Raw genomic sequence first — 19369 nt, 5'->3', positions numbered from 1 at the left:
GTAATTTTCATTGTATAAATCTTTCACCTCTTTTGTTAGGTTGATTCCCAAGTATTTTATTTTTTGGGGGGATATTGTGAATGGAGTAGTTGTCCTCATTTCCGTTTCAGAGGGTTTGTCGCTGATATACAGGAATGCCTTTGATTTATGCGTGTTGATCTTCTATCCTGCCACTTTGCTGAATTCATTCATTAGCTCTAATAGCTTCTTTGTAGACCCTTTTGGGTCTGCTAGGTATAGAATCATATCATCTGCAAATAGTGATAATTTAAGTTCTTCTTTTCCTATCTTTATGCCTTTAATTTCTTTCGTCTGTCTAATTGCTCTGGCCAGTGTTTCAAGGACTATATTGAACAGAAGTGGTGAGAGAGGGCATCCCTGTCTTGTACCAGATCTTAGAGGGAATGCCTTCAATTTTTCTCCATTCAGAATGATGCTGGCCTGTGGCTTATCATAGATTGCTTTTACAATGTTGAGGTATGATCCAGTTATCCCTAATTTTTCTAGAGTTTTGAACATAAAGTGATGCTGTACTTTGTCGAATGCTTTTTCTGCATCTATCGAGATGATCAGATGGTTCTTATTTTTAAGTCTATTGATGTGGTGAATAACATTAATTGATTTCCGTATATTGAACCAGCCTTGCATCCCATGGATGAATCCTACTTGATCATGGTGTATAATTTTTTTGATATGTATTTGAATCCGATTCGCCAGAATTTTATTGAGGATTTTTGCGTCAAGGTTCATTAGAGATATTGGTCTGTAGTTTTCTTTCTTTGAAGTGTCTTTGTCTGGTTTCGGAATCAGGGTGATGTTGGCTTCGTAGAATGAATTTGGAAGTTTTCCCTCTTTTTCTATTTCCTGAAATAGCTTGAAAAGTATTGGTGTTAGTTCCTCTTTAAAGGTTTTGTAAAACTCTGCTGTATACCCATCCGGTCCTGGGCTTTTCTTAGTTGGTAATCTTTTGATGGTTTCTTCTATTTCCTCTATTGTTATTGGTCTGTTTAGGTTGTCTATATCCTCCTGACTCAATCTGGGCAGATCATAAGACTTAAGGAATTTATCTATGCCTTCACTATCTTCTATTTTATTGGAGTATAAGGATTCAAAATAATTTCTAATTATCTTCTGTATTTCTGAAGTGTCTGTTGTGATATTGCCTTTTTCATCCCGTATGCTAGTAATTTGGGTTCTCTCTCTTCTTCTCTTCGTTAGCATGGCTAAGGGTCTGTCAATTTTATTTATTTTTTCAAAGAACCAACTTTTAGTTTTGTCAATTTTTTCAATTGTTTCTTTTGTTTCAATTTCATTAATTTCAGCTCTGATTTTAATTATTTCTTGCCTTCTACTTCTTTTGCTATTGTTTTGCTCTTCTTTTTCTAGGATTTTGAGATGAAGTATGAGATCATTTATTTGTTGGTTTTTTCTTTTTTTGAGGAATGAACTCCAAGCAATAAATTTTCCTCTTAGAACTGCTTTCAATGTGTCCCATAGATTCCGATATGTTGTGTCTGTGTTTTCATTTGACTCTAGGAAGTTTTTAATTTCCTCCTTGATGTCTTCTAAAACCCATTGATCATTCAGCAACCTATTGTTCATTCTCCAAGTGATGCTTGATTTTTCCTTCCTTCTTTTATCATTGATTTTCAGTTTCATTCCATTATGATCAGATAAGATGCATGGTATTATCTCTACCCCTTTATATTGTCTAAGAGTTGCCCTGTGACATAATATATGGTCTATTTTTGAGAAGGTTCCATGTGCTGCTGAGAAAAAAGTGTAACTACTTGATGTTGGGTGGTATAGTCTATATATGTCAATTAAGTCTAGGTTGTTGATTGTGTTGTTGAGTTCTATAGTTTCCTTATTTAACTTTTGTTTGGTAGATCTGTCGAGTGGTGAGAGAGGTGAGTTGAAGTCTCCCATGATTATTGTATGGTGGTCTATTAGACTCTTGAACTTGAGAAGAATTTGCTTGATGAACACAGCTGCACCATTATTTGGGGCATATATATTTATGATTGTTATGTCTTGTTGGTGTATGGTTCCCTTGAGCAGTATGAAGTGTCCTTCTTTATCCCTTTTGATTAACTTTGGCTTGAAATCTATTTTATTGGATATGAGTATGGACACTCCTGCTTGTTTCCGCAGTCCATATGAGTGGTATGATTTTTCCCAACCTTTCACCTTCAGTCTATGAATATCTTTTCCTATCAGATGCATCTCCTGTAGGCAGCATATTGTTGGGTCTTGTTTTGTGATCCATTCTACTAGCCTGTGTCTCTTAATTGGTGAGTTTAAGCCATTAACATTTAGGGTTATTATTGAGATATGGTTTGTTCTTCCAGCCATATTTGTTTATTAATGCTATTAAACCTGATTTGTTTTCCCCCCTTTACTGTCCTACCTCCCACTGTTGGTTTTCATTATTGTTTTCCATTTCCTCTTCCTGTAGTGTTTTGCCAAGGATTTTTTGAAGAGATGGTGTTCTAGCTGCAAATTCTTTTAACTTTTGTTTATCATGGAATGTTTTAATTTCATCTTCCATCCTGAAGCTTAATTTCGCCGGATACACGATTCTTGGTTGGAACCCATTTTCTTTTAGCGTTTGAAATATGTTATTCCAGGATCTTCTAGCTTTTAGAGTCTGTGTTGAGAGATCAGCTGTTATCCTGATTGGTTTACCCCTAAATGTAATCTGCTTCCTTTCTCTTGTAGCTTTTAAAATTCTCTCCTTATTCTGTATGTTTGACATCTTCATTATAATGTATCTAGGTGTGGATCTCTTATGATTTTGCACATTCGGTGTCCTGTAGGCTTCTAAGATTTGGGATTCTGTCTCATTCTTCAAGTCTGGGAAGTTTTCTCTTATTATTTCACTGAACAGATTGTTTATTCCTTTGGTTTGGAGCTCTGTGCCTTCCTGTATCCCAATGACTCTTAAGTTTGGTCTTTTGATATTAACCCATAGTTCTTGGATGTTCTGCTCATGGTTTCTTAGCAGACTTGCTGAGCTGTCTATGTTCTTTTCCAGTTGAAATACTTTGTCTTCATTGTCTGATGTTCTCTCTTCTAGGTGATCTACTCTGCTGGTAGTATTCTCAATTGAGTTTTTAAGTTGGTTTATTGTTTCCTGCATTTCTAGGATTTCTATTTGTTTGTTTTTTATTACCTCTATCTCCCTGTGAAATTGATCTTTTACTTCCTGGATTTGTTTGTCAATGTGGTCTTTCATTATCTGATTTTGCTGTCTCATGTCTTCCTTGAGACTCCAGATCATCTGAAGCATGTATATCCTGACCTCTCTATCTGACATTCCATCTGTTGCACCTATTACCTCTTCTAAAGTTGAGTTGACCTACATTGCCTGTGGTCCTTTCTTTCCTTGTCTTTTCATACTGCTGGCGTTTCTTTCTGCTTGGTGAAACTGTTGTGTTTTTGAAATTTTCCCTCTATTTATTTATATTGCTCTTGTATGGTTGAAAGATCACCTTGCAGGGCAGGTAGTGGCTGCGATCCTCCTCCAATTTGTGTGATCCGTCTGTTACGCTGGCAGGCCCTAGGTCTGCTCTTCTGGTCTGTCAAAGGTCCGCCTACCCAGCAGGCACGAGGGGCACCTCTGTCACTCCGCAGGTTGCTGGGCCTGACCTCCCGATGGGTCGAAGGTTCGCTTAGCTTGCAGGTACTGGTGGAGGGGCTGGTTCCACCCCTCAGCAGGCCCCTGGGGCTATCCGCCGCTGGTCAGGGTCCCACCTACCTTGCAGACACTGGGGGAGGGGACGGGCCTGCCCTTCCGCAAGCCGCCGGCCCTGTCCTACTTGTGGGTCCTGACCGCGTTCCCTGCAGGCGTATGTAGCTGTTCTCTCACTCGGCAGGTTGCTGGACCTGACCCACCCGTGGGTTGCAGGTTCGCCTAGCTTTCAGGCACTGGGGGAGGGGCCGGTTCCACCCCTCAGCAGGCCCCTGGGGCTATCCGACGCTGGTCAGGGTCCCACCTACCTTGCAGACACTGGGGGAGGGGACGGGCCTGCCCTTCAGCAAGCCGCCTGCCCTGTCCTACTTGTGGTTCCTGTCCGCGTTCCCTGCAGGCGCGCGTAGCTGATCTCTCACTCGGCAGGTTGCTGGACCTGACCCGCCCGTGAGTTGCAGGTTCGCCTAGCTTGCAGGCACTGGGGGAGGGGACGGGCCTGCCCTTCAGCAAGCCTCCTGCCCTGTCCTACTTGTGTGTCCTGTCCGGTTCCCTGCAGGCGCGCGTAGCTGTTCTCTCACTCGGCAGGTTGCTGGACCTGACCCGCCCGTGGGTTGCAGGTTCCGATGCTTGTTTTATTGCTGGTCTTCCCTTCACTGGATCACTGAGCCTCTTCATACCAGTGATCCCTGCACCTCCAAAATAAACTACTGCACTGAAATCTTTGTTCAGTTTGCTTCTGGGGGAACCTGACTAAGACCTAAGACATCTCAAGTATGGAGTCTGTGCAACTCAGTCCTAAAGAGAAAAGCGGGGAATAAGTTCATGGTATAAGTCAGTATATTATTTCTTTTTTTGGGGGGTGGATACTGGGGTTTGAACTCAGAAGCACTTAATCACTGAGCCACATCCCCAGCCCTTTTTATATTTAGATACAGGTCTTCTATAAGTTGCTTAGGATCTTGCTAAGTTGCTGAGGCTGGCTTTGAACTTACAATCGTCCTGCCTCAGCCTAGTGAGCCACTGGGATTAAAGGCATACACCATCATACCCGACAGTGTACTAATTCTTGTTTTTCAAATCACTGGGAAATTATCTTGTCTAAATGTATTTTATACTTGTAGTAGTGACATTGAAGGGGCTGGGGATTAGATGAAATGAATGTTTCTGGGTAAAGCCCAGAAGAAATCATTATTGAGCAAAAGAGACTTCTGAAGAACATTGTGGATTGTTCATATACAGGAATTAGAATCAAAATATTTAACAACTGATGTAGTCTGGGCTTCAACTAACCATCCTTAACCAAAGACAATTATGCTGCAGGTTAAGAGGTCATTGGGCAGAGAACGGTTTAGTTGGCTTTCTCTGTGTGGCTCTCAGGTAGGACTCCTTCTCAGAAAGAGATTGGACAAGCAGTACTATCCATTGAACTTCTCCAGATGGAGCTACCAGTCCAGCAGGGGCCACCTGGATGGACTCTGTGAGCTTTACACTCCTATATATTATGGTGTCCTCTCCTGACACACAAGTAAACATCACCAAGGTGATTCAATTTCCTTCTAGAGAATTGTCTCCTTTCCATCATAGGTAGTCTGGGCAAGACCAAAGAGCAAAGCAGCCAAAGGACAGGTGCTCAACTGAAAGAATCCACATCCCATCCCCACACCACACACATGGGGCCTTGAATACAGAGCAGAGAGCTGAAAGGATGGTGCGGGGGGGGGGGTCTTTGGAGTACATCTGTGCAGTGAGGGTGCTGATGATTTCACCTGGTGGGATGCTATAAAGTATGCTTAACCAATTGCTCTCCAGGACCAGAGTTGCCTGGTTCCTCCCACCACCCCTCTCTCTGTTTTAGTTCTGGGAATCATCAGATAGCCTTCTAGTAATTTCCTTTTATTGCTTAAAAATTTTCAGAATTTTTTAAGCAATAAAAAATTGCTTTATGTTTGCATCCACGGGACCAAATTAATGCCAGTGTCAAATGCTTTTATCTTCAGCCTTCTTTTGTAGGCAACAGACCCCTTAGAAAGAGTTTGTGACAATGACTGAATATAGAAGAAGCCAGTCCATGGACCTTCAGCAAACAAGAGAAGGAAACACAGGAGTTGGTGTGGGCCTGAAGGGTGTACACACTTCGCTTGAAGGTTAGCATCACCTCTATCAGCTCTCCACCACTTATGGAGCTAGAATTCTCTCCCCGGCTTCTCCATTGTCACATGGGTTACCTGGCTTATGAACTAGGAGCTTCTCATGAGCAAAGCCCTTGCAATTTGGGAAGATGTCAAGAAAAGGACAAAGGCTCAGGTCAGGCTCACTTAACTTCCTGTTAGTAATTCTGGTAGATGGAGTACAGGTGGGTATTGAAGTCATGGGCTAAAATGAAGTCTTGTTAGAATGTGTAGATGTCAATGCCATAATATTCACGTTGGCTGCAAAGCAATTGTATGTATGTCTATGTACATTTCATGGGAGCTATATTGTGAACTGGGTAATTTTCTTTTGTCTTTACTTATTATTTGTGTGTGTGCATGTGGCACTGGGGTTGAATCCAGAGCCTTATGTATATTAGGCAAGGGCTCTATCACTGAACTACATCTCCCCCTCTCATTCTTCTTCTTTTAATCCTTACTTTCATTAAGAAATTCAGAAATAAATTTTCTTTCATAATTTCAACCATGTTGTGTCAGGGTGAAGTACAACACATTCATATCAAACTTAAAGAGGGAGCATTTGATACCCAAGCAACATGGTTCATTTATAGGGCTTTGCCTAGAAGCCATGTCTTCTATAGAATTTAGCTCGGACAAGAAGATCATTGACGAGGTCAGTGTCTATGTCTGCAGGGGTGACAATGGTTTCGATTCCTGACTTAAAGGCAGAGAGACCACCTGAAATGAAAGAGAGAGGTTTAGACTCCATATTAACTGTAACAGAAATAAGATGCAAGCATTCCCAGGACATCCCAGCCCTCCAGGCAAATCTTCCAAAGCCTCTATTCCCAATGCTTGCTTCCCCTCCTCTCTTCCTGAAAGGATATGCTACCCTGAGAATCACTAAGAAGATTCCATCTTTTCTCTCTCTCTCTCTCTCTCTCTCTCTTTATGATTGTTGTTTTTCTTCCTATGAGAGTCATATTTGAGTTTTATGTAGTCCTGAGCTGGCAGAAATAGATGCCTACAAATCTTCTGTCTGAGATTGTAACAATCTCTCATTTATTCAATAATTCACTCATATGTTCACCTACTCATTCATTCATTCAGCACATGTTTGTTTGTTTGTTTGTTTTGGTACTGGGGATTGAACCCACAGGCACTTAATCACTGAGCCACATCCCCAGCCCTTTATATTTTTTATTTAGAGACAGGGCCTCAATAAGTTGCTTAGGACCTTGATAAGTTGCTGAGGCTGTCCTTGAACTTGTGATCCTCCTGCCTCAGCCTCCCAAGTCATTCAGTACATATTTTTGAGTACACTTGATGTGCCACACTGAGTGAAAGTTACCTGTATTCATTTCTTGTACAGGTTCATGAACTTGCATGTGCTATTTTACCCTAGAATTTTATCTTCAACAGTTACTTATGTCTTAACATAATTGTGCTGTGCTCTGGTGTCAAGAGAAAAAAATCCTGATCCTGATTTCTTCTTTCAATGCCCTTGAAAGAGAAAATAGAAAATTGTTCTGAATTCAGACAAAGTGTAGAAAGAAAGAAGATTTACATATAACTCTGCATCTGCAGGAGGAAAACAGGAATTGGTGGACCAGGTGCGAAGAAAGAAGAAGCCAGTGAGCTAAGAAAACAATCTGTCTTTCTAGCTGAGATGTCTGACTGTATTATGGTATCTCCAAAGTCACAGAAAATGCAGAAGAAATAGGTGAGTAGTGAAGTCCATCTGCGAGATGCTGTACTCAAGGTGGGCCTTTGTTGAGCCATGCCTGAGATGACTGGGTGGACTTATCAGGGTACCTGAAGCCTCAGAATGCTCAGAGTCAGTTTATTCAAGCAATTTAGAAAATGATTAATAACTTCTTGCATCAGGAGAAAGCCAAGGAAAAGAAGGTAAAGGCATTCTTTTGTGTTAACTTTTGCATTAACTCTCAAGACATCACTCAGTGGCTCAATATAAAACAAGAGATGCAGTAAGAACCTGGATATCCTGAAGAAGGATAAAGGAAATTGGTGAAGGTGGACCACTCATGGTTCAGAGAATGTGCTGCATCTCTTCCACAGCTCCTCCCAGCCCCCTGCTGACTCAGTGGGAATGCTCTTAGGGAGGTTCAGGGCCCATTTGGTATCTCATAGTCTCATCCACTGCTCATTTCAACAAAGCATGAAAAATATTGCCTACCTTGCAGGTGTTGAGCAGCACTCCACTTGGGGAATTTTCTCTGGATGGCTTTAATTCTATCTGTTAGAATACCAGCTCCTTGCAAAAGGTGCTCTTTGCTGTCCCAGGAACCAACAGGGTGGTGGATTTGTTTATTGAGCTAGAAAATTCAGATAAGAATATCAGCATTTGGTCAAGGAAATACAATATTCTGCTGATCCTAATTTCTCTTCCGTGTGTTAAAATTCATAGATGCTGGCCTTGACATCTTTCCTGTGACATCTTTCCCCCCAAAGTCAATTCTACTGTACTGTCTTTCATAAGGAAAAGAGTCAGAAAAATAAAGATTTGGGAGAAGCAGACACGCACAGTGTTAGCTAGGCACTCTGATAAACAAAGAGAGGAGAAAGGGGACAAAAAGATGTTAAAACAACAACAACAAAAAAAGATTGTCACCCAAAGTCTAGACATTTGTAGTTAAAAAAAAATCCATCTAATTCAAATAAAAATTTGTTTCTAACTGGGAAGTCTAGAAATCTGTGTTTCTACAAACAATTTAAAACAGAGCCTGAAAGGCCAGGCCCATGATATACACCTGTGATTCCAGTGACTTGGGAGGCTGAGGCAGGAGAATTGCAAGTTTGAGGCCAGGCTCAGCAACTTAGTGAGGTCCTAAGCAAGATTCTGTCTTAAAATAAAAACATAAAAAGGACTGGAAATGTAGCTTAGTGGTAGAGCACCTTGAGGTTAATTAACTACTGAATTAATTTTGCAGCCCTGGGGCTACAAATTAATTCCCAGGGCTGCAAAATTAATTCAGTAGTTAATTCAATCATTCATTAAGAGCCAAAGGACTGAGGATATAGCTCAGTTGTAGAGAGCTTGACTAGCATGCATGAGACCCTGGTTTCAAACCCCAATATCATGAGGGAAAAATAAATAAAATACAGCCTAAACTCAAATAGGCTGATAATTTGAATCCCCTTCCTCCAATTTACCTGGAGGAAAATGTTGGTTCAAGTAATTATATAGTGTTTTTATTTTCATGGATGAAATTTAAAAATTTAAGAATTCCAAGAAGACACCTGTAATAATGAGTGCCCTTTCACTATTGAAGTTGATTGTATATTATTTACCACGGAATTGTAGTTATGACACATATAAAATACTACTGAATTAATTTTCTTATTCAAGAAAATATTGAATAACTGGTAATAACCCTTGGATGAAATACCAAAGATGTGTTACAGAAAGTCAGAGCAAGCCACGCTGAAGCACTTGTGGAGAAACACTGTAGAGCCTGGGGTCCCAGAAGCATGCAAAGGGATTTCAGTTGGGTTGAGCTTCTGCAAGGAAGGACCAAGTGGCTGGTGGAAAGTCTCTAGCTAAATACCTGCATCAGGCCAAATTTAAGTCCCCGGTGGTCCCAGCCTTTTTGAAGAACAGTGCCACCATGGCTTTCTCGGGAGATGATGGCTGCGATGATAGCAGGGTCAATGCAGTACCTCTGCCCCACTTCCTTGATCAGCGTCTGATAAGGCTTTATGGCCTTCAAGTCCATCTCAGCAAACATTTCAGAGCCACGGATCCCTAAACGAATAGAAAAGAAAGTGTTTGCTTCAGAAGCAGACTGTTCCCAATGCATACTAATTTAGCCACAGCCCCTGTGCTGCCCACAGCTGGGAACAACCATTTCTATGATGTCCTTTTGACACCGGACGGCAGAAACCCTGACATGTCCACAGCCCCTGACAGGGGCCACTTCTGCTGTTTCTCTTTCTCCTTTCAGCCATTTGGGTGCCTTGAGAAGATGCCTGGTCTAGCAGTTGGCCAGTCTAGACTGAATCTTGTTCAGCTATCCCACCACCTAGTGTGTGCTAGGGGAAGTCCCTCCTCCTTACTGACCTCAGCACTGAGATCTATAAATTAAAGATGAGGGATTCCATGCCACCTTGTAGTTCCTTCCATCTCTGAACCTCTAATACTGGGATAACATCACAAGGGAGATTTGAAACTGGATTACAAAGGGAAGGAAGTACAAAGAGCAAGAGAATTGCTTCAAAATGCTCATTCTAAGCTGGGTGCAGTCATGGGCCCTAGTCCCAGCTACTTGCAAGGTTCAGGCAGGAGAATCTCCTGAGCCCAGGAGTTCAAGGCCAGCCTGGACAATACAGCAAGACCTTTAAAAAAAGCAACCCCCCCCCCCCCAAAAAAAACCAAACAAACAAAACTAAAAAACTTTTATTCTTCATGTGCTTAAGTGAAGTAAGCCTAACAAGAAAATGAGGCCAGAAAAACTAATGTGTAATTTAAGGAGTAGTCTCAACATGTAGAAATACACACATCTGGACAAGATTGGAAAAGGTCGGATGGTGGGGTAGAAAAGGTTTGTTAGGTTGGGCGAGAGTCTATTCTTATTTAACTTTAAATATTTTGATATGATTGTTATAATGATGATGACACCTTTTAGAAATTAAGTTAACTTCCAGAAGGAATCTGGAAATGATGAAAGGGAGAAGGCCAAACGCTTGCTTTGTCATTCGCTTACCACAGTTAATCAAATTGTCTATGTCACATGGGGCCCCGGAAGCCTCCATGGTCATAATGTCCCCATAGCAGCCATGGTACAGGCGAGGATGCAAGTGACTGTCCATGGAATGAGTGAACGGGTAGGAACCCCTGGAAGTGCCTGGGGGGAAAATGATAATGCATGAAAAACCTGTGAGAAGGTGTTGCTTGAGCTGCTATTAAAACACAAATTCCTGCTAAACCAAAGGCCATAGACTTAGTCCTCAAGTCCTGTTTATCATTTTCAACCCATCAGTCAAAACAGAAGTGCCCTCTTCCCACTCTGCTCCAACCTTTTGACTCTGTTTTTAACTACAGTACTTTAGTTCTAAAACACCACACAAAGTATTATGAAAATTAAATTGTATGGGTCTCAAATATATTTGTTGCAGCTTGACCAGATTAAAATAGCCACCAATTTTATTTTCCTGTGCTGAAGATCAAATACAGGCTTCCCATGTGCTAAGCATGCTCTTTACCACTGAGCTACACCCCCAGGCAACTATGAGAGTTTCAAGCAGGAACTTTGGGGAATATTTTTAAACACTTTTGACAGTATTTATGAGGATGTAAACATTTCAATGAACAATTTGCCTTTGTTTACAAAAATAAGAAAGAAAGATACTATAACAAGTTAACATATTTTGTGTCTTACTGGTATGAAGATGAGGTTCTGAATCTATTTAAAAGAATTAGAAATAAAAATGTAACTTACCAAATAAACTAATTCTTATTTTTTTTACTCTGTTATTATGGCATGAATGGTTTCATTCAGGTCTATTTACTAAAAGAGATATTTTCTGAAATATTGAAAAGTTCGTTCTCATAGTTCCAAAAATTGTTGCTTTGTAATTTAAGATTATAATTCTCTGCTATAAGAATCTACTTCATTAAAATATTTGATATAAGACACTATATTGGGGCTAGGAGTGTAGCTCAGTGGTAAAGCACTTGCCTAGCATGTGTGAGGTCCTGGATTTTATCTCCAGCACTTCAGGGAAAAAAAATATATGTTGTATCACTTAATGATACAAACAATTTTTGTTGTTGTTGGATTGTTTCGCTTATAGTACTGGGGATAGAACCCAGGGGCACTTTATCACTGAGCTACATCCTCAATCATTTTTTAATTTTTATTTTGAGACAGGGTCTCACTAAATTGCCCATGCTGGCCTTGAACTTTCAATCCTCCTGCCTCAGCCTCCCAAGTTGTTAGGATTATCAACAGTGTTTTTAATAGAGAGATGGATTTGACCCACATACCACAGGTACAATTCTGATTAACATAACAGTATAAAGAAATTGTACACTTTTTTAGAATTAAGCATCTAATGAGTAGAACTGTTATAATATTTATTTTATAAGGAAAACAGAGTAACTATAAAGATGAACTTTTTAAAAGCATGCAAAAGCAAAACTCAACCAAAACAAATAAAAATACAGGTACAGCTCACTGCCATCCATCATCAGGCAAACAAGGAAGTGGGAATAGGCCAGAAAGTTAGATGACAAAATTCTCAAATAATCTTAGGATACTGAGGAAGTCTATCCAGATAATAAAAGTGGTAGGAACAGCAAAGCCACTACACTCTCTAAGAAGTGTGGATTTCCATGTGATCCACAGATCGGCCCCTCCAAGGCCTCCGGTGCAGTGCCTGGTGCTCACAGCGCACATTTGGAGACACAGCTGCTGCTTCATCCCCAGGCCCTGCATCTGGGGATTCATCCAGCTGTGGGAAAAAATTGCACCTGTACTGTACATTTAAAATTTTATCGTCATTATTGCCCAAATAACACAGAAATAGGACTGGAAAAGTAACTCAGTGGTAGAGCACTTAGGCCTTGAGTTCAATCCCCAGTACTGCCCAAACAAATAAATAAGTAAAACAAAAAATGTAAAAACCCTCTGATACCATATAACTACTTCATAGTATTTGCATTTCATTAGATATAAGTCATTTAGAAATGGTTTAAAGTTCAAGGGAGAATGTTTATAGGTTCTATGCAAATACTATACTGTTTTATATTAGGGTCTTGAGCATCCTCAGATTTTGGTACTCCGTAGGAGTCCCAGAACCAGCTCCCCCAGATACAGAGGGACATATTTGAGCTAATGAATGACATATTCCCAAAACAGAGACCATATGTAAAATTTAGGTGTGCAGGTGGGAAATGAGACTGTAGATGGAAAACATCTATCCAGAAATTGACTCCTCTTTCCCCCTCTGCTACCACCATGGTCCAAACCAGCATCATTGCCCATCAGGATTTTTCCAACAGCATCCTGACCTACCTCTCTGCTCTACTCTGGCTAACAGTTCTCCACCCAGGAGCCAGGTGATCCTGGGGACATGTATGGGATCTCTCAGTTGTCCCTCAGAGGAATGGCCAAGTTTTCATTGTGTCCTCCATGCTCCACCTAATCTGACCCTCTACTCCTTTTCTAACTTCTCCTTCCCTTTCCTCACTCACATTCTTCTCTGTGCTTATCCTTCAACACACGAGGCAGGTTTCTGCCTGGAGCCCTTGCACTGGAGTTTCCTTTGGCCTAGAATGCTGTTCCTCCAGGTATCAACATGATTTGCTGCCTATCTTTAGATCTCTGTTTAAATATCACATTATCAGCAGCAGATATAGAAATTTCATAGACAAAAATTGAAAACAGTCCTTAAACATAGAAAGATGCTTAATCAGGCTGGGGTTGTAGCTCAGTGGTAGAGCACATGCCTAGCATGTGTGAGACACTGGGTTTGAATCTCAGCATCACATATGAATACATAAAGTCCACTGACAAAAAGTATTTTTAAAAAAGTTCCTCAATCACACTCAAACAAAGAGAGAGCCATATTAAAACATAACTAAGGTGGCATTTTAAGCTCTTTGATTGTCAAGAAACCAAAAGTTTGACAAGTTCTTTCTATGAGACTGTGAGGATATTGGGAATGTATTAGTCAGCTTTCTGACACTATAACAAAATGGGCTCCTTGTACCAGATTAACTGAGCCAGAATCTTTAAGTTTGAGGCCAAAGAATCTATAATTTAACCAGATTCCCATTTACCTTTTATGTATAAAGCTTGAGAACCACTGCATTAAGAGAATTGGAATATGACCATGAATGCTATACTATTTGTACTGACATTTTAAAAAGGCCCTTTTAAAATTAGAATCACTTTTCAGTTGTGTCCAGATAATATGGTAGTTCATAATTAATCCATTGGCTTTTTAACTTTGCTCCCACCTGGCAATTAGAAATGAATAAAAATGTAAAACTATGCTGCCCATTTTTGATCATCAGTAACTGGAAATTATTGTGTTGGGGTAGTCCTGCCTTTCCAAATTTATAGTTAAACATTTTAGAAATGCTTTCTTCTTAATCATTAGTCTTTAAATAAAGTTAACTTGTTCATTGCTTACAATGGATCTTTATTTTTCTGAGGCTAAAGTTTTGATCTTTTCTCATTCAAGGACGCTTACCATCTCATCAGCCTACCTTCTAGCTTTCCCCCAAGAAACATCCCCTGTTTTGATCACACTGACCGCTTACTGTATGCCTAACAGTTTTTATGCATTTCTTCCTCTGCCCTTTACTGAACTCCCATCCAGAAGGCTCTTCCTTTAACATTAAACCACCAAGCCTGCTTCAACTGCCATGCCCTCTCTGGAACTTGCCTTTCAGATCTGAACTTCCTAGTTGGGTGAAGGACCTTCCTCTCAGTTTCCTCTCAGATGGTGGATATCTCTCTCTCTCTCTCTCTCTCTCTCTCTCTCTCTCTCTCTCTCTCTCTCTCTCCTCTCTCTCTCTCTCTCTCTCTCTCTCTCTCTCTCTCTCTCTCTCTCTCTCTCTCTCTCTCTCCATTGCCTGGCATTGATAATTTTCCCTTCATATATCTTGCCTTCAAAGGCACTGTTTACAGCTAATAAGATTTCAAGCCTAGTAGGTGCACCATCAGGCAGGAAGTAAGTAGATTGATCAATACTTAAATTTTAAATTCCTACTGATACTTTCTTCACCTGCTTGACAAGAAAAATACACTCCTAATTATGGAAACAAGCTTCTGATTGATGGCCAAGGAGGCCAGGTGAGCTCACTCTACTATTACATGTAAGCATTGCTCTTTCTGGTTTATGACTATATTTGAGGTTTTCATGGACACCATGAAAACCAAGATAAATGTCAATCCATGACTTACCAATGAGGACTGTAAGTCCCAAAAACACAACAGAGGGTAGCATGGTGGTGACTCTTATCCTCCAGGACCTGTTCTGATTTGAAATAGAAACTGATTAGTTTTAAAATGTAAAGATGTCTTAAAAGAAGTTGCTCTGATTTAAAAAAAAAAAGAGCCTGGAGTCATTTCTAATTCAGTATCCATTTTCCATTTCCAAGATAGCATTCTGACAGCCTCAGTAGATGGTTCATTGGTTTATACTCTTTCCTAGTTCATTTGAATCCAGTTTCATATGGATTCAAGCCTATGCACATCTTCTACGTCACCCCTCACACACTTAAAAGAAAGTTGTTGTGCTGATTTTTCACAAATAGTCCCTTTTCTTGATTTCATTCAAAAGGCAAGTTTTACAAGATAAGAGAAAGCCAGCTTTACCTGGTTTGCAACCTCCAAGAGAAAACCTCCCTCTCTTTGAGAAGGTCTTTGGTAGCAGCAACAAGTAGGTCAAGATTTTGTGGAGCAATGCTCTTTGTCCTATAACACAGGTTTAACAATTGGAGAATCCATTAGTCAGTAGTTCACTGTGCCTCTGGCTTCAGCTGAGCAGACCTCAGTGTGGCTCCACTGGGAAGGAAGCTTTTACACACAGCATGAAGACTCACCTGCCTCTTCTTACCTTCTCTGTACCAAGGGTTGGTAGAGAAGCTTTATATGTGGTTTAAGACCCTCTCTTTAAACCATTGGCCTAATTAAGCCTGATCATAATAGTACTTTGGGTTTAGGTGGCCCCCTTTAATAAAAGAACTTCAAAGTACTTATTAACCACTATTAATTAATTAATCTAATGAAGCCCTAGACTGTAGTGGAGGCATCTATTTGGTGGATTGTTTCTGGATATCTAAAATTGTGCTAGATAAACGGCTTTTGAATTTGAGACTAAGAAGCAAATACTTAGCCTAAAAAAAGATAAATAAACAGGAAATACCAGCCACTCTCATTGCTTTATTGGTGGTTGGTTGAGTTCCCCATTCCAATATCATGATATCATCCCACCATGTCACATGATTGTGATAGGTGAACTTAGGTCCTGGCACCAAGTCCACCTCTATCCAACAGGTATGAGAAGGTCACCTGCTCTGGAAGAGCAAGCAATACCAAGCCACTGAATAGCAGTGTGGTGATTGTTGCCTAAACTTTCTAAGGAAGTGGGACAAAAAGATTTGGCCAGAGATGAAAATATTTTCAAGAATAGAGTATCTTTCTTTTTGTTTTCAGTACTGGGGATGAAACCCAGGCCTCACACAGGCTAGGCAAACATTCTACCACTGAGCTGTACCCCTAATCCAAGAATAGGATATCTTTCTTCATGCTTATGCCCCAAAGAAGAGATGAAGCTCATCAGGCAGCCCCAGGAACAGGAAATGGAAGGGGCATTCTTAAGGCAGGCAAAGCCCATTTCCCAGAGGGGGGGAAGTAGTTTGGACTGGATCCTTCTGAAAGAGTGAAAAGTTTCTAGCTGCATATAATCCTTCCATCCACCCACCAGAAGATGGGAAGACAACAGCCCTGAGTCAAACGATTTTCCACCTCCCTGGTCATGAATCAACTTCTAGTAGATGACACCATTTTGAGACTGACTTTGGCACTATCTCACGATATTTATTTCTGCACACCTTCCTGCTTAGGGAACAGCTCCTTCAAGCAGCCTTGAGCTTAGCATTCAGGGAAGGGGACAAAGGTATTCTGAGCCAGTGATTGATCCTCTCAGGAAAATGACGTGAAGGGGGCCTACTCTACTGCCACTGTCAACCCTGGATTCAGGGCTTGCTCTTTGGTAAGGGGTTTTGCATGCATCTGGTTTCCTGGAGGCAGCCCTTAGAAACACATAGATTATTACTGGTGACAGTGGCACATCACATGTCACATTGATATCGTGGCCTGCTCCAGTGCAGGGTGAGCTGGATCCTTATCTGAGGCTTCTAGGCTAAGTGCAATGAGATATTTCAAGAAAGGAGGAAGAAGGAATAGACACAGAATTGAAAGTTAGGTAAAAACAGGTGGAGGCTGAAGTTGTCCCCAGGTGCTCCAGAAGAATAAGGATTAATAAAACATTTAAAGCCGGACGATGGCTCACAACTAGTCCCAGTACTCAGGAAGTTGAGACGGAAGAATCAGAAGTTCCATATCAGCCTGGGCAACATAGCAAGATCCCATCTCAAAACAAAAACAAAATTTAAAGTACTATTGAATGTTAAGCTTACTTTTTCTTTTTTTCATGCTTTTAGACTGGGTACTTCTAGAAATGAGGGTCTTAATAGCCAGATCCTCTGCAACTTAATCAACTGTTTTCCAAACTATAAGAAAACAAGTGAATATTTATTTGAAACCCCTCAAATACCAGAATTCTGTGCACATTACATTATTCAATCGTTCAATATCCCTGTGAGGTAGGTATTGTTATTTCAGAGTTGAGATTCAGTAAGTTAAGCATCTTTTCAAAGATGGCACAATTAGTATATGGTAGAGCCAGAATTTGAACCCACATCTATAAGATTCCATCATGAGGAACCAGCACTACAGACCAATGACCTTGCAAAGCAATTATTGCAACAGGTCACATCAACCTGCTCAAGAAACACCACCTGTGGTCTGAAAAATAACACCTGCTACAGATAATTACACCACTGTCTTTCAAGTATTTGAAGGTTCTGTTGCAACTTCTAAAATAAATATCAGTTAACTAAATCCACTGTGCCTTTTTCTTGACTTATATTTTCTCCACCAATAATAATAATGTGGTTAATATGCATTGAACTTGTACAGTGGGCAATACTAGTAAGGGACATGGTTAGGTTTGTTGCACTCTGAAAGTCCCTTTTTTTTCATTTTAAAATTTGTAATTCCTTTATTAGTATGTTTTGATTCTATAGCATTTTCTTTTTTCTTTCTTATTGGTGTATTATAGTTGCACATAATGGTTGTTGTTACATATTCCTCCATGCACACAATATAACAATATAATTTGGTCAATATTACTTCCAAGCACTTCCCCCTCCCTCCTTCTACCACTGGCCTTTTCCTCCACTCTACTGATGTCCCTTCAATTTTCATGACCTGCCCCCGGCACACACACCTTTCTTTTCTTTTTCCTCTCTAGCTTCAACGTACGGGAGAAAACACATGACCCTGACCCTTGACCTTCTGACTTTGGCTTATTTCCCTTAACATAATGTTCTCAAGTTATGTCCATTTTCCCACAAACAACATGATTTCATTTTTTTTTATGGCTGAGTTAAACTCCATTGTGTATGTTTACCACATTTTCTTTATCCATTCACCCATTGATGGACACCTAAGCTGATTCCATAGTTGGGCTTCTTTGAATTGTGCTGCCATAAACATGGTTATGCAATGGATCACTGTAGCATGATCACTTGGATTTTTCGGTATAAATACCAAGGAGTGGTATAGCTGGGTCATTTGGTGTTTCCATACCTAGTCATTTAAGGAACCTCCATACTGATTTTCATGGTAGTTAGACTATTTTACAATCCCATTAACAGTGTAAAAGTGTTCCTTTTCCCTCACATCCTCTCCAGCATTTCTCAATAGGGGTCCTATTAAGAAGGTTATTGCTTGTGCCTATATGCTGGAGTGTCAACCCTATGTTTCCTTCCAGGTCTTGCATAGCTTCTTGTCTTATTCCTATGTCTTTGATCCACTTCAGTTTATTTATTTATTTATTTTTGGTACCAGGATTTAACCCAAGGGCACTTAACCACTGAGCCACATCCCCAGCCCTTTATTTTTTATTTTGAGACAGGGCCTCCCTCACTAGGTTGCTTACAGACTTGCTAAGTTGTTGAGGCTGGCTTTGAACCTGCAAGCCTCCTGAGCCACTGGGATTACAGGTATGTACCACCATGCCTGGCTTTAGGGTTGATTTTTGTGCAGGATGAGAGATATGGATCTAGTCTCATTTTTCTACAAATGGATATCCAGTTTTCTCAGCACTGTTTGTTAAAGAGGTTGTCTTTTCTCCAATTGAAAGTCTACAACCCAGTGGATGGTTAAGTGTGAGTTCTATTTTATATATGAGGATCTTAGAACATTCTTGACATTTAAAAGAAATTCACTGAGTCCCCATCTCTTTCCAGGGATTCTGAGCATGACTGTGTATGTGAGTCGTATTGACATTTCCAGAAGAGGCTTGTGGCACCTGCCATAATCTCCATAGATCCCCAGGCTTCCCAAAATGAAAACACAATTGCATGCAAAAAAAATATCCTTACTATACAAACAAAATTCCAACTAACTATACAAAAATAACCCTAGTCTTCTGTCCCTTCCAAGACTCTTCAGCACAGCAATTCTCTGGTAGCTTCTTATGATTCCTGATACATTTGTGGTTCCTGACCTTAGAGGTCTATGGAAATCAGCTATGAAAGCAGCATAGGTGTTCATCAATGGATGAATGGATAAAGAAAATGTAGTATATATACATAATGGAGTTTAACTCAGCCATAAAGAAAAATGAAATTATATCATTTGCAGGAAAATGGATAGAACTTGAGAACATTATGTTAAGGGAAATAAGCCAAAATCAGAAG

General features: G+C 40.3%; 1 protein-coding gene across 1 annotated transcript; it reads right to left on the bottom strand.

Moving 5' to 3' along the window:
- Positions 1-6463: 6463 nt before the first annotated feature.
- On the bottom strand, positions 6464-14823 carry Lyg2 (lysozyme g2). Its single transcript, XM_026412554.2, has 5 exons — positions 14781-14823; positions 10569-10709; positions 9414-9610; positions 8042-8180; positions 6464-6582 (listed from the first exon to the last, which is right to left on the bottom strand). Exons 1-5 carry the CDS (start codon positions 14821-14823, stop codon positions 6464-6466), a joined length of 639 nt encoding a protein of 212 aa, XP_026268339.2.
- Between the last annotated feature and the right edge of the window lie 4546 nt (positions 14824-19369).

The sequence above is a fragment of the Urocitellus parryii genome, chromosome 12 (assembly GCF_045843805.1).
Source record: "Urocitellus parryii isolate mUroPar1 chromosome 12, mUroPar1.hap1, whole genome shotgun sequence".
NCBI classification, from domain to species: Eukaryota; Metazoa; Chordata; class Mammalia; order Rodentia; family Sciuridae; genus Urocitellus; species Urocitellus parryii.
The sequence above is the reverse complement of the archived record's forward strand: the minus strand, read 5'-3'. Positions and strand labels throughout refer to the sequence as shown.